This window comes from Eumetopias jubatus, unplaced genomic scaffold (assembly GCF_037043125.1).
Source record: "Eumetopias jubatus isolate StellerSeaLion01/CBP00866 unplaced genomic scaffold, mEumJub1_p1.0 scaffold_6, whole genome shotgun sequence".
In the NCBI taxonomy this organism is placed as follows: Eukaryota; Metazoa; Chordata; class Mammalia; order Carnivora; family Otariidae; genus Eumetopias; species Eumetopias jubatus.
Genome location: NW_028274812.1, coordinates 83,376,610 through 83,388,944, shown reverse-complemented (window position 1 = coordinate 83,388,944; position 12,335 = coordinate 83,376,610). Strand labels below are relative to the sequence as shown.

The 12,335-nt window shown below is 42.8% G+C and overlaps 1 protein-coding gene across 1 annotated transcript in view; it reads left to right on the top strand.

The window, feature by feature from the left end:
* KCNQ5 (potassium voltage-gated channel subfamily Q member 5) overlaps positions 1–12,335 on the top strand; it is a 495,907-nt gene that overhangs the window by 399,327 nt on the left and 84,245 nt on the right. Inside the window, exon 6 of the mRNA XM_028097505.2 lies at positions 8,912–9,022. Coding sequence (XP_027953306.2) covers positions 8,912–9,022 — 111 coding nt within the window. The remainder of the gene's footprint in view (positions 1–8,911; positions 9,023–12,335) is intronic.

The window sequence follows — 12,335 nt, the reverse complement described above, 5'->3', positions numbered from 1 at the left end:
AGTTCTTTATCCTTCTTTCCAATAGTCTTCCTTTTCTCCTTATTACTAATCAGAATTGCTATATTGTATATTAAACAGTGTGTGGGAAACTCTTAATATGCTTCTCACTTAGTCACTGGCTTATTTCTTTTACCAGAATAACCCACGTAGCAGGTTTTCAAAGGTCATATCTGTGACTTTCAGAGGAGAAGCAACATATTTTCATTGATTTCCATTTCAGTAGTGCTATTTTGACTGAAGCTTAACCTGTACTTAACAAGTTCTTTGAATGGCCTAATTATGTCTCCATTAAAAAAAAAAAAAAATCCGGTCTTGAATGCCAAAGTAAAAATCTTCCAAGATGTCAAGCTTCTAGGAAAAGGCCTTGTTGGTCCACAGTGGGTTTGTTGATATTAACTGAGTCATTAATGAAATTGAAGCCTAAAAATATACAAAAAAGCAAACAAGAGTGCTTATTATTTTTATTCTTTTTTATAAAGATTTTATTTATTTATTTGTCAGAGAGAGAACACAAGCAGGGGGAGCGGCAGGCAGAGGGAAAGAGAGAAGCAGGCTCCCCACTGGGCAGGGAGCTGGACGTGGGGCTCCATCCCAGGACCCTGGGATCATGACCTGAGCCAAAGGCAGACGCTTAACTGACTGAGCCACCCAGGCACCCCTATTTCTATTCCTTATAACAAGAACATAAACTGGATATCCAGTGTGAAATAAAATAAATTTAGAACACTATACCTTTTATTATATATTGTTCAAGACCTTAATAAAATGTGGCTGGATATTTTCTAGTTAAAATTGTCCATGTTGCACATAATGGACACCTTGCTAACTATGGAAGTATCCAGAATAAATAGAGGAATGAAAGCGTCCTGAATTGGAGTGTTTCTAAGTGTTAGACTTCAGTTAAAAAATAGCAAATTCTCTTCACTAAAAAAGCCCAAATTATTGACATTAAGTATCAAAATGCAATTCGTGATTTATAGGTACAATATTTCAGTGAATTCTGAATACTAAGTACTAACCTCCTTTCTTTAAGAAAATAACAAAGGCTATCCCCCAAGACCAACTTTCGGAGGGATTCAGGGTGTGATCAGCACTACTCAAAGCCAATAACAATTCAAAGAACTCTGATCCCGGAAAACAATTCCACACTATTGAATAACAACACCTAGCTTGTTAAGTAAGTGGAATAATCAATGTAAAGGGCCTGGTACCAAGACCACAGCCAGTGCCCAATCAAAGATGGTGGCTACTGTTGGCAAAAACATTTCGTTATGGATGTTAGATGGAAGCACCTTTATAACAAAAGGAACAAAAAGCTATGTACTTCATGGCAGACTCACAGCTTAAGCACAGAAGGGGCTTAGGAATTGGGGGTTACGATGAAAAGATGTTCTGGGTTCTGAAGGGATGTTCATGACAGAGGAAGTAGAAGAGGGTCAAGGGGAAGTAACTCATGGCTGAGGCACTGGCAGCTACAGGTAAAGAGGATCTTCTGATTGTTAGGCAGAGCTCCATTTGATGTTATTTCCTATTACTATTTTCCTCCTTTTTGGTTGCTTTAGATTTATTCTGAAATAATTTAAGAACAAGTCTTCCTGGAGTTATTTCCTACTATTACCTCCTTCTTTCTTGTTATTATTTTTCTCCTTTTAAACACCAAGCAAAAACTGAGACACACATACCCAAGCTGCTACCCACTGAAACATCCTAGCTGTTAGGAGCATCTACAAGTCCTGTGCCTACCTGGATGGCACGGATGTATGAAATATATCAGCCATAAGCCTCTTTGGGGAAGCCTTTCCTAAGAAGTCTGTTCCATTAGTAATGTCCTCTCACACATGGCTCTGAATACTTTTGCTCAGTTTTAGTCCATAAACATTGAGCACATACTGCATGGAAAAGAACAGAAGAATTACAGTCAGGGAACCTGGCTTCCAGCCCTGTCGTTATGATTTAGCAGAGGTGTGGTATTCAGCAATCATTTACTATCTCTATAAAATTGAGAAAATAGCATTACCCAAACACAAAGTTGCTAGGTGTAGTAAACGAGATTAGGCTGTGTAGGCACTGGATAAATGTTAGTCACTACTGTTGTTACATACATGACAACGAGCCTGGAGGAACAACAGAGAATGCTATTGCCCTGAGCTGCCTGCCACAGCAGCACCCACATTATATGATGCCACCACCACGAGAGAGTCTGCTATTTGCACACCCAAAACCTTTCTCATCTCCTAGTTTATGGTGAACAAATTTCTGCACAGGTTCTAGACTACACACTCTGAAACTAGGTGTTCAGGAAGTAGCCCAGAGAGAAGAGAAGAGGCGACATGAGGAGAGGAGTGTGTAGGGGAAGAGATTGTTGACAGACTGCTCAGGTGAATCGTTCTCCGTTGAAGGACCGCCTTATGGGGAAATTATACTGTGCTTTGGAAATCTACAAATAGTATGTTCTTAACTTGTTCACATGAATGAATTAGCTATAAACTAGTAGTCATAATTGCATTCTCAAAATTAGGCCAATATATGTTTAATGATTTGTTACTTGAAGGGAAGAAGGACAGGCTTATATCTACTGGCCTGGAATTCATTCTGTTATTGAAGGAAAAAAAAAAAAACTACAATCTGACCATAGCATCTGCCATCCCCCAAAAAAGGAAAAGAAAGGAAGAGGAAAGAAAAATCAAGAAAGCTTGGGCCAGAATTTGCATTTGTTTTGCAGCATTATTCCTGAGGAAGACTTCTCAGTGACTAAACACAGTAAGGGCCCCCAGTCCACCTTTGCTACCACAATCACACATTTATACCAACATTTGCAACCCACAGATTTTTCAGAAAATGTCTTTTCTCACCTGCATGGCTGCAACTGAGTACATGCGATATGAGGGCAAAAATTTACCTGAACTGTACCCATCTGCTAAATCAGCTTCAAGTAAATGGCCCAACGGGAGAGACAGTTCAAACTACCGCGTTCCTGAGGTCGACCAAGGTGGAGCTGCAGGCTGAGGTGGGCCGTTCCCTCTCAGATCCCGATCCGTCTTGTCGGGCTACGACCTGACGATGCGTCTGCCAGTTTCTGCCTCCGGTCACAAAGCGAGGCGACGAATGGCATCCTCTCAGTTAATGAAACCAGTCATCTCCCTTACAACTGCACTGGAAGAGATATTTGACATTTTTTTCATATATCTTTTAGTTTATAAGTAAATTCAAAACCTCACAGACTTTCCAAGGATATTGTAAACACCATAATCGAAAATCGGTAAGTAAGGATCAATAATCAGTATGTAAGTACATGAGTAAATACATAAATACATTTTAAAAATTTAATCTGTTCAGCCCATGTTAACCAGCATATCTCTCTGAAGCTCTGGAAGTAGGTTCAAAATGGAATTATGTCCAATATGGCAGATCTCCTCCAGCCCCCGAAGATCACACAGGCGGCCTCTCAAGTTTCTCTGAAACAAGCTGCTGTTCCAGGAGCTCCCCTGATGAGCTGGTGTCTTTGGGCTTCTGTGTGAGCCCAAAGTGAGGCACAAGTGTTTGGCACAAGTGTGGGAGAATAGGCCCCACGAGGGCTTCTGCCACTCAGCTCAGGTACAAAGGACCGGTTGATAATCGTTAGCAGGGCATTCCAGGGGTTAGGAAAAGAAAAAAAGAAACATAATGTAGTTGCACTGTTCCGGAGACACACCGGTATTTCAAGGACAGCTTGGCCTAAAAATCCAGAAAAATCAATGAACATCTATGCAGGCCTCACCTGAGGATGGTTTCATCGCAGGCAACTGGTCATTGCTTAGAAAGTCAGCGACCGGATCAAGCTGATGGGTCAGTGTGAATTCGTAAAGAAGGCTCACACCGTTTTATTGTAAGTGCATCTTAGAAATGTCAGTTTCGTCCCTGACACAACCCGTCTGTCCCCATCAGGGAGCCCAGTTGCCCCCCTTGCAGCTACAAAAAGTGACCTGCTCCCAGCAGGCATGAAATAAAAGTCCCGCTCCCCAGCATGGACTGAGACAAAACTGCTACCCGGTTGCCAGATCCTTCTCAAGCCCAGGCCCGCAACAAAGGGGCTATGTCTATGCTTCCAACCAAGCAACATCCTGAGAGACTTTGAAATTGGAGTGGAGGAACTGGTTGCACCTGAGCAAGGCTGCCAACCATTCCAGCCCCCTGCAGCCACGGACATGGGGTCATCTGCCAGCCGGAACCCAGCTCAGAGAGAAGGTGGGCAGCATCTTTGCCGTCCCCCAAGGGGCTCCAGGGGGCCGCTCTCAGAGTTCACAGGGTTCTTTTCTCCCTGACAAAGCACACCTGTAAGAGGGAGGGCAACTCTAAATTCAGAATGAGAGAGAGCAGGCATTCTTCTCTACTCAGAATGAAACACTGAGCACATCATCACTTTGCTGTGTCTCATTCTTTGGATTTAAAAAAAAAAAACAAAAAAGAAACCTGCTCTCTGAGCCATGAGCCAAGGAGAATAACTCAAATGCACAGTAGTTCCCCCCTTATCCCTGGTTTCTCTTTCCACTGCTTCCCTTACCTGCGGTCAGTCTGCGCTCGGGAAGCAGACAGTCCTCCTCCTGACGTTTAGTCAGAAGGTCAGTATTAGCCTAAACGCGACGTCACCGTGCCTACCTCATTCATCTCACTTCATCGCTAGGCATTTTATCATCACAAGAAGGGTGAGTGCAGTATCATATTTTAAGAGAGACCACATTCACAGAACTTTTCTTACAGCATATTGTTATAATTGTTATTAGTTATTGTCATTGATCTCTTACTGTACCTAATTTATGTATTAAACTTTATCATAGGTATGTGTGTATAGGGAAAAAAAACATAGTATATATAAGATTCAGTACTATCTGTGGCTTCAAGCATCCACTGGGGTCTTGGAATGTATCCCTCATGGATAAGGGGGGACTACTGTATTATTAGAATATAAAGTTTACCATGAAATGTACCATTATTGCTGTGATCAACCATGAAATATCTCCTTCCATTTATTATGATTAAACTGCTGTAAAAGGATTAGGCTATTTTGCAGAAAAATTATAAATTAAAATCTTTCCCACATATTTAAGAACTAGGAACGTATAATAAAATTGCACCAGGAATATTTTTTCTGCAATCTCAGGGAATTCCTTGGAGAGCCCACCCCTCATACTGCCAGTGATGTGTGATTAAGTTGGCTACTCAGTTCTACTACAAATTCCCTTTCTCCAACCTTGGATGAGCCTCCTCTGTTCTGTAGACCTCCTGTTGGCTTGTCCCTGACACCTTCTCACACTGTCACTGCCCCAAGCTCTAAGCCTTTCACTCCCCATAGCTGACCGCACTCTCTCCTTTACTGGAATTGAAGAGAGCCAACTCAGGCATTCCCAGCGCTGCCCTTCACTCATACTGTGTCCGCATCTTTCTCCTATGGTAGAAGACACGTCCTTCCACGCTGCCAAGGCTACCCTTCCAACTGTACCCTTGATCTTATTTTCCTTCTTCCCTGGTTGCCTTACCCTGTAATAAAGCTACCGCTCTTCCTCCCCACCTCAGTCTCACTCTCTCTGCAGACATGCACAAATACATCCTAGAAAACCCGCCTTCAAGTCAGAGGTTTCTGGGAGTTCTGGCCCTATTTTCCTCACTCCATTTGTTGCCAGTGTTCTTGAAAGGATTCTTCATTTATTTACTAAATATATATTGAGTTCCTCCTACTTTGTGGAAAGTATCATGCTAGATGTTAGAGAGATAACAAAGACACGGTTTCCCTTCTGGTAAAGGAAATAGGACCCCCTCCACAAAGAAACATACAGAAATCTACCACTTATGGTAAGTTCTATTAAGAAACAAGGGGCTGAAATAGAAAGTAACTGGGGGCCCTATTGTAGACAGAGTGGGTAGGGAAGGCCACTTTGATGATGAAGTATTTTGGATAAGACTTGAAGAATGAGAAGGAGCTCTGGGAAGGGTGGGGAGAAGAGCAGTTCTGGCTGCAGAAACAGTATATGAAAAGGCCCTGTGGCAGAAATAATCTGGCCTATCTGAAGAGCTGAAAGGACATTGTGGTCAAAGTACAGTGAGCAAGGATGAAATCAGGATGATCTTGGAGAGGTAGGTGGAGACCAGGTCAGGTAGGCCACACTTTGGATCTTAGAGTCTATTCTGAATTCAATGAGTAGCTGTTGGAGAATTTTTAAAGGGAAGTAACATAATAATTTCCCTCACAGTTGTAGGGGGAAGGAACTGGAGGGAATCAAGAGCCAAATCAGAGAAAGCAATTGAGAAATTGCTCCAGCAGCCTGGCCTGACACCATGGCAGGGAAGAGAGTGAGCAGGGGATGATTTGGCAGTATCTTTGGGAGTTAGAACCCATGGGACTTGATCAGTTCAGGGAGGGAGTGAGGGAAACAAGCGATGAGCACGACTGAGGCTTCTGACATGAGCAACTGGGTGGACGGTCGTGCCCTTGATTAGGAAGCAAGGGAATGCATTTGGGGGAGTGACAGGTTTGGGGAGAATAAGTTTTCTGTTTTAGGGATGCCTGGGTGGCTCAGTCAGTTAAGCATCTGCCTTCAGCTCAGGTCATGATCCCAGGGTCCTGGGATCGAGCCCCGCATCAGGCTCCTTGCTCGGCAGGGAGCCTGCTGCACATATGTGAATCTAGAACTCAGAAGAATCTGGCCTGGAGGTATGAATTTGTTGTGCACCATAAAAATGGTATTTAAATCCAGGAGAACACTTAAGATCACCTGGGAAGGGGGCGCCTGGCTGGCTCCATAGGTTGAGCATCTGCATTCGGCTCGGGTCGTGATCCCAGGGTCCTGGGATCGAGTCCCACGTCGGGGTCCCCGCTCAGTGGGGAGTCTGCTTCTCCCTCTGCCCCTCCTCCCCCAGCTCGTGTTCTCTCTCACTCTGTCTCTCTCTCAAATAAATATAATAAAACCTTTTTAAAAAATCACCTGGGAAAAGAGAAAAAAAGAGGGGATGGAAGAGGAAAGAAAGTGAGAGAAGAATAAAATTTTTAAAAAGAGAGAACTCAGAACCAAACCTTAAGAATCCAACAGTCAAAGGTTGACTAGCATAGGAGGTGCTACATAAGAGGAGCCACCAAAGATACCAAGAGAAAAACCATGCAAGTGAGGAGAGAAGAAAGCTGGGGAGGGCTCAGGAGCTGAGTTGAAAGTTTCTGAAAGGTCTGGTATCCTGGAGCATCGTCTCCTGTCATTTCTGCCTCTCAAATGTAACCCCACTGTCCAAGGCCAGGTCGGAGGATAAAACCAAAGCAACCGCTTTCTTGGAAATCACTGGCCATTGATCTCCATATCCAGTATCTTTTCTCAGTCCTCACTGTCCTGTTTTCTATGAGACTGTGAGACTAGGGATCACCTGGTCCTTTATGAAACTCCCTTCTCTGTTGAGTTTCCATTTATATAACCCATTTCCAGTTCCCTTACTTTTTAAAACATTTATTCTTCTCTGACTTTCCTTTCCCTCCCATCCCTTCAGTGTCTGTTCCCTGAGGTGTCCTTGGACCCCTTCTTTGCAGCCTTTGCGGTCTCATTTATTCATGAAGCCTCAACAATCATCCTGTGCCTGATTCCAAAACCCAAATCTCATGCCGAACCCAATTTCTCTTTCAAGACTTGAGCTCTTTATCTCAATTTCCTGCTCGACATTTCTAGATCAGAGTCATGCTATCATTTAAAAAGCACTTATTTGCAAAACCAAACTCTCTGTCTTTGCTCCAAAATCTTCTATTTCCCATTATCGTATTTCTATTTATGGCACAACCATCTTCCCCTTGAAATGTTTAAGTCCTTGTTGACTTAGTCTCCCTTTTCATCCCGGACAATTAACAAACGCATTTCTATTGCACTTCCTAACACACCTCTTTACTCTGCACTCCCATACAGTCCCAGTTCACTTGCCCCATCATTATGCTAGGTCATGCAGAACCTTGTGGGCCCCGGAGAGGAGCTGGGACTTTGTCCTAAGACACATGGGAAGATCCCAGAGCAGTGTGATCATGGCAGAGACATGATCCAAATATCGTTTTTCAAAGACACCCCCTGATCTAGCTACAGCATATCTAGCTAATCTCTTCCACTAATCCTCTTCAGACCCACCATGCCTCAGCCCAACTGAACAACTTATACTTTCTAGAACCTACCCTATTTGTCCTCACTGCTATGCGGCTGGCCACCCCTTTTCCCTCCCTAGATCACCCTCTTCTTCATTTCTGCCTCTCAAAATATTGCTTCTCTTTCAAAGCCTAGGGATGCTGACATCTCCCTGATAAAGCCTCCTTGGCTCCCCCAAGATGGTGATGACCAATCTGTTCTTTGAATCCCCATAGCAGATTATTTTTGCATCCATCATAATACTTGTCTTGCCCGATTCTGTGTTTCAATGATTTGTGTGTGACGTGTCTCCCGTCTTATGCCGTAAATATCTTAGGACAAGAACTATGTACCTCTCATTTTTGTTCCACTACAAATCATAACACGTACCTTGCACACACCAGACCTCCAGGAAATGCCTGCCAAGGTAATAAATAGACAGCTTTAATTAACATAAATTATTGTTTTGTGTACTGATCCAGTCCTAAATCCATGGTGCTATCATTTCTGTATCACTGATGGTTATCCACTTATTTAAATAACCTTTCTTTGAATACACTTAGAAAAGATGGAAAATTGTGTTATAAGGAAGGAACAAGTATGTAGGTTATTCCCTTCCTTAAACAAAGAGAAGCTCTGTTATGCGTCACGGAAAATTAAGGCACAGTAATAAAATGCACCAACGAGGCTTGTTGAATAATGATTTAGTGGGAAAGTGGCTTTGCCTCCTGTTCATAGGTCCTAACTTTCCTCTCAAGTACTTAAGCTGCATGTTCTATTTATTTTGTTTTTAGATTACATTGACAACGATTGGCTATGGAGACAAAACCCCCCTAACTTGGCTGGGAAGATTGCTTTCTGCAGGCTTTGCGCTTCTTGGCATTTCTTTCTTTGCACTTCCTGCCGTGAGTATCTTTGCAAAAATAAAGCCATTTAAATTAGATCTTAGAGGTTTATTAGCATCAGCTTTCACAAATTGGAATGCCCGGGAACATATCTATATCGCTTACAAATATAATTGTATTGATGTAATGTTGACCTTTCTACATACATCTCGTTGGAAAACTTATGAAATATGGTCGTCCCTTGGAGATGCTCAACCTGGGAGTTTTATCCCGGCTAGGTCTTTATGACCAAATAATAATTCAGATGGCATCACCTCTCAGTCAACGTGCTACTAATACATTTAAAATGTGTGTAAACATTTAAAGATATCTTCTTTTTAAACTGACCTCTCCATTTTGGCTTATAACGTGTGCTGCTGAAGAAATGGATGTGACAAGTGGAATATTTACCTCTCCATTTGAGTGAAAAGCATATGACCTTAAAGGCTTTCTGTGTGTCAGATGATTTATTCTTTCTGTCATCGTCATTGATTTTTCCTCATGAACAGCTTCTGCATCTTATCAGAATGAAGAGCACATTTATCTTCTCCCAAGCTTCTGATTATTTTCCCAACAGATGAAGTTTGTTTTCTGATCATTTTATCTTCTTGTTTCTTCAAAGGCAGTTAGCTGGTCAAAATATTACAGTTTGCCTCCATCCCCAAACTCTCACTTTTGTCCACTCCACCTCTTGTAGGGGAAAAGAGCCAACAAAAAGGAGCGTGACAGTCATGGCAGCGGTCATGCTTAAGGAACAAGAGCCTCACTCTTGCTCTGGACAGACGCTCAGCTGCGTCACAGCCTCTGCTGAACGGAGACCCCAGAGCACCCCTCCAAAGGAAACCAAGGGACTAGGGATTTTCAGCACTCTGGCCTTTAGCTCACGGGGCTCCTGTTCTGCCTGGGACTGAGCGCCGAGGATGCTCATGTCGTTCCCGTACCCGGAGCTCAACTCTGGATTGACCAGCTGCTTCGGCCCCAGACCATACAAGACCACAGAGAAGACGCTGAAAAGACTGTGCATTCGCTTGAGCATTCGATCTTAGCTTGAATGTAAAGCCACGTGCTGCGTGGTTTTGTCACGCACTACCAACGTGACTGTGTTCATTTGCTGGGGCTGCTGTAAAGGTATCACAGACTGGGTGGCTTTAACAACAGAAACCTGTTACCTCGCAGTTCTGGAGTTGAGAAGTCCAAAATCGAGGGGATGGCAGGGTTGGTTCCCTCTGAGGGCCATGAGAGAAGGTACTCTTCCAGACTGCTTTCCTTGGCTCGTGGGTGACAGTCTTCGCCCTGTATCTTCCCATGGTCTTCCCTCTGTACCCGTCTATGTCCAAATCCCCTTTCATAAGGGCACCGGGCATATTATATTAGGGCCCATCCTAATGACCTCCTTGTAACTTGATTACTGCTGTAAAGACCTGATCTCCAAGTAAGGTCAAATTCTAAGGTACTGGGAATTAGGACTCCAACATATGAATTCCGGAGGGATGCAGTTCAGCCAATAACAGTAACCTTGGGTACATTTCCTCATCTGCATGAAAGAGGAAGAATTATGGCACCCAGAGAAATTTTGTGAAGGCCAATGTGGTAATATAAGTCAAGTGCTTGTCATGAAGAAAACTTTCATGAAGTGCTTCTTCCATTTTCTGTATGAATCTAGATATATTGTTTCCTGTTGTGAAGTGACAAAATCAAGGAGAGTCAAAAAAACATCTCACTTATCCACGATCAACTTATCTGGCAAGCTCAACAATCCAGAACAGAGCAGAGAGTCTTTCAATAATCAAATTCCCTACATGAAAATACTTTTAGAAACAGTAAGACACATTCTTGGGCTTTTTTTTAACCAAAATACCTGCTGTTTTTGTGTTTATGCTCCTGAGACCACATATAAAACAACCTCTGTGATCTGGTGAAAAGCTACAAACAGGGTCGGAGGCAACCTCTGGGCTATTAAGATCGACAGCCGTGTGTGTGCTGTCCTCATGGGAGAGCCTCTTGAGACCTAATTCATAACCTGTTCTTAATTTAGAGAAAATTCTGATAAGCTGAGCTACATATTTCACAGCTCTCTGAAGATTATAAACAGCAAAGGCAGAGAGGTAGTCTGATTGAACAAATATTGTAACAAGAAGAGATGGTGGAAGACTAACAACAAAGGAGTCCAGCACAGCCAAATACCGGTCCCCATGATGAACCTCTGGACTTTCACAGGAAGGTTAAATTATGTCATTCCACTAAGTTAAAGGTCAGAGACGAAGCAGTCATGCTTGGAAAGATTTCCCAATAAAGTGATTACAATTTTCATATATGCAATTTAAATTAATGTCCGTGGGAAATGTGAAAAACTTGCTTGCACAGAACAGAACATTCCCTAACAATGGCAAGAGAAGTTGGCTTTACCACAATGTCTTACTGCAACCTCACATTAGGTGCTGAGTTCTTATTTATTGAATGAAAGACTAAATGGTCCATATATACCATACCAGAAAGAAAAAACAAGGTGGCTGGAAATGCCATTATGTCTTAGGTACCTGCCTGCAACAGCATCGTGTGATTAAGATTTAGGAGAGCACATTTTGCTGGGAAAGTTAGAGGTGAGTCGTGAGCCATCCCTGGCCTGGGGTTCCTCCCACCCAGGAAACCCAAGGACCAAGAAAGAGAAGAACCTTTCCCCACCTGTCTTCAAAGCAGAAGGACTCTCCTGAACATCAGAGAGGCACGCAGGCCACCCTTCCCAAACTCCACGGGGACGTCACTTTCCTTGAGGCCCACAACATCCCAGAACTAATGAGCAGGCAGAGGTACTCTGCTCCTCAGCATCGTCCTCAGGCACAGGCCTCTCTCCTCTTTCGGATGCTCCCTTCCTTCCTTCTAAGAGCATCATTCAGTCGAGCCTGTCTGCCTGTGTGAGATGCACAGTGGGCTCCTTAAATCTAGGAGGTAAAAAGGGATAAATATTTAAAATATTTACCAAAACATATTTTCTCTGCACTTACTGTTTATGTAGCACTTCTCAACATAGCACTAAAACGTAAAACCTAAAGATTTAAGTCACATGATCTTAGATGATGAATTAAAACAAAACTCAATTTCTGAGAATTTTCATCATATTGATGTTGATATTTGAAGGGACCACACATGGATTATATACATCTGTATCATATTTATCTCTCATAAGTTAAATATATAAAACATGATGGACTTCATTTTAGCAGACCTTTCATTAGGTTCACTGAGCTATGTACTTAAGAGGTAGAAGAAAATTGGAATGGAGCCATAATGAGACAATGAGCAGAGCTGGTTTAATAACTTTTGTAGTGTACAATCT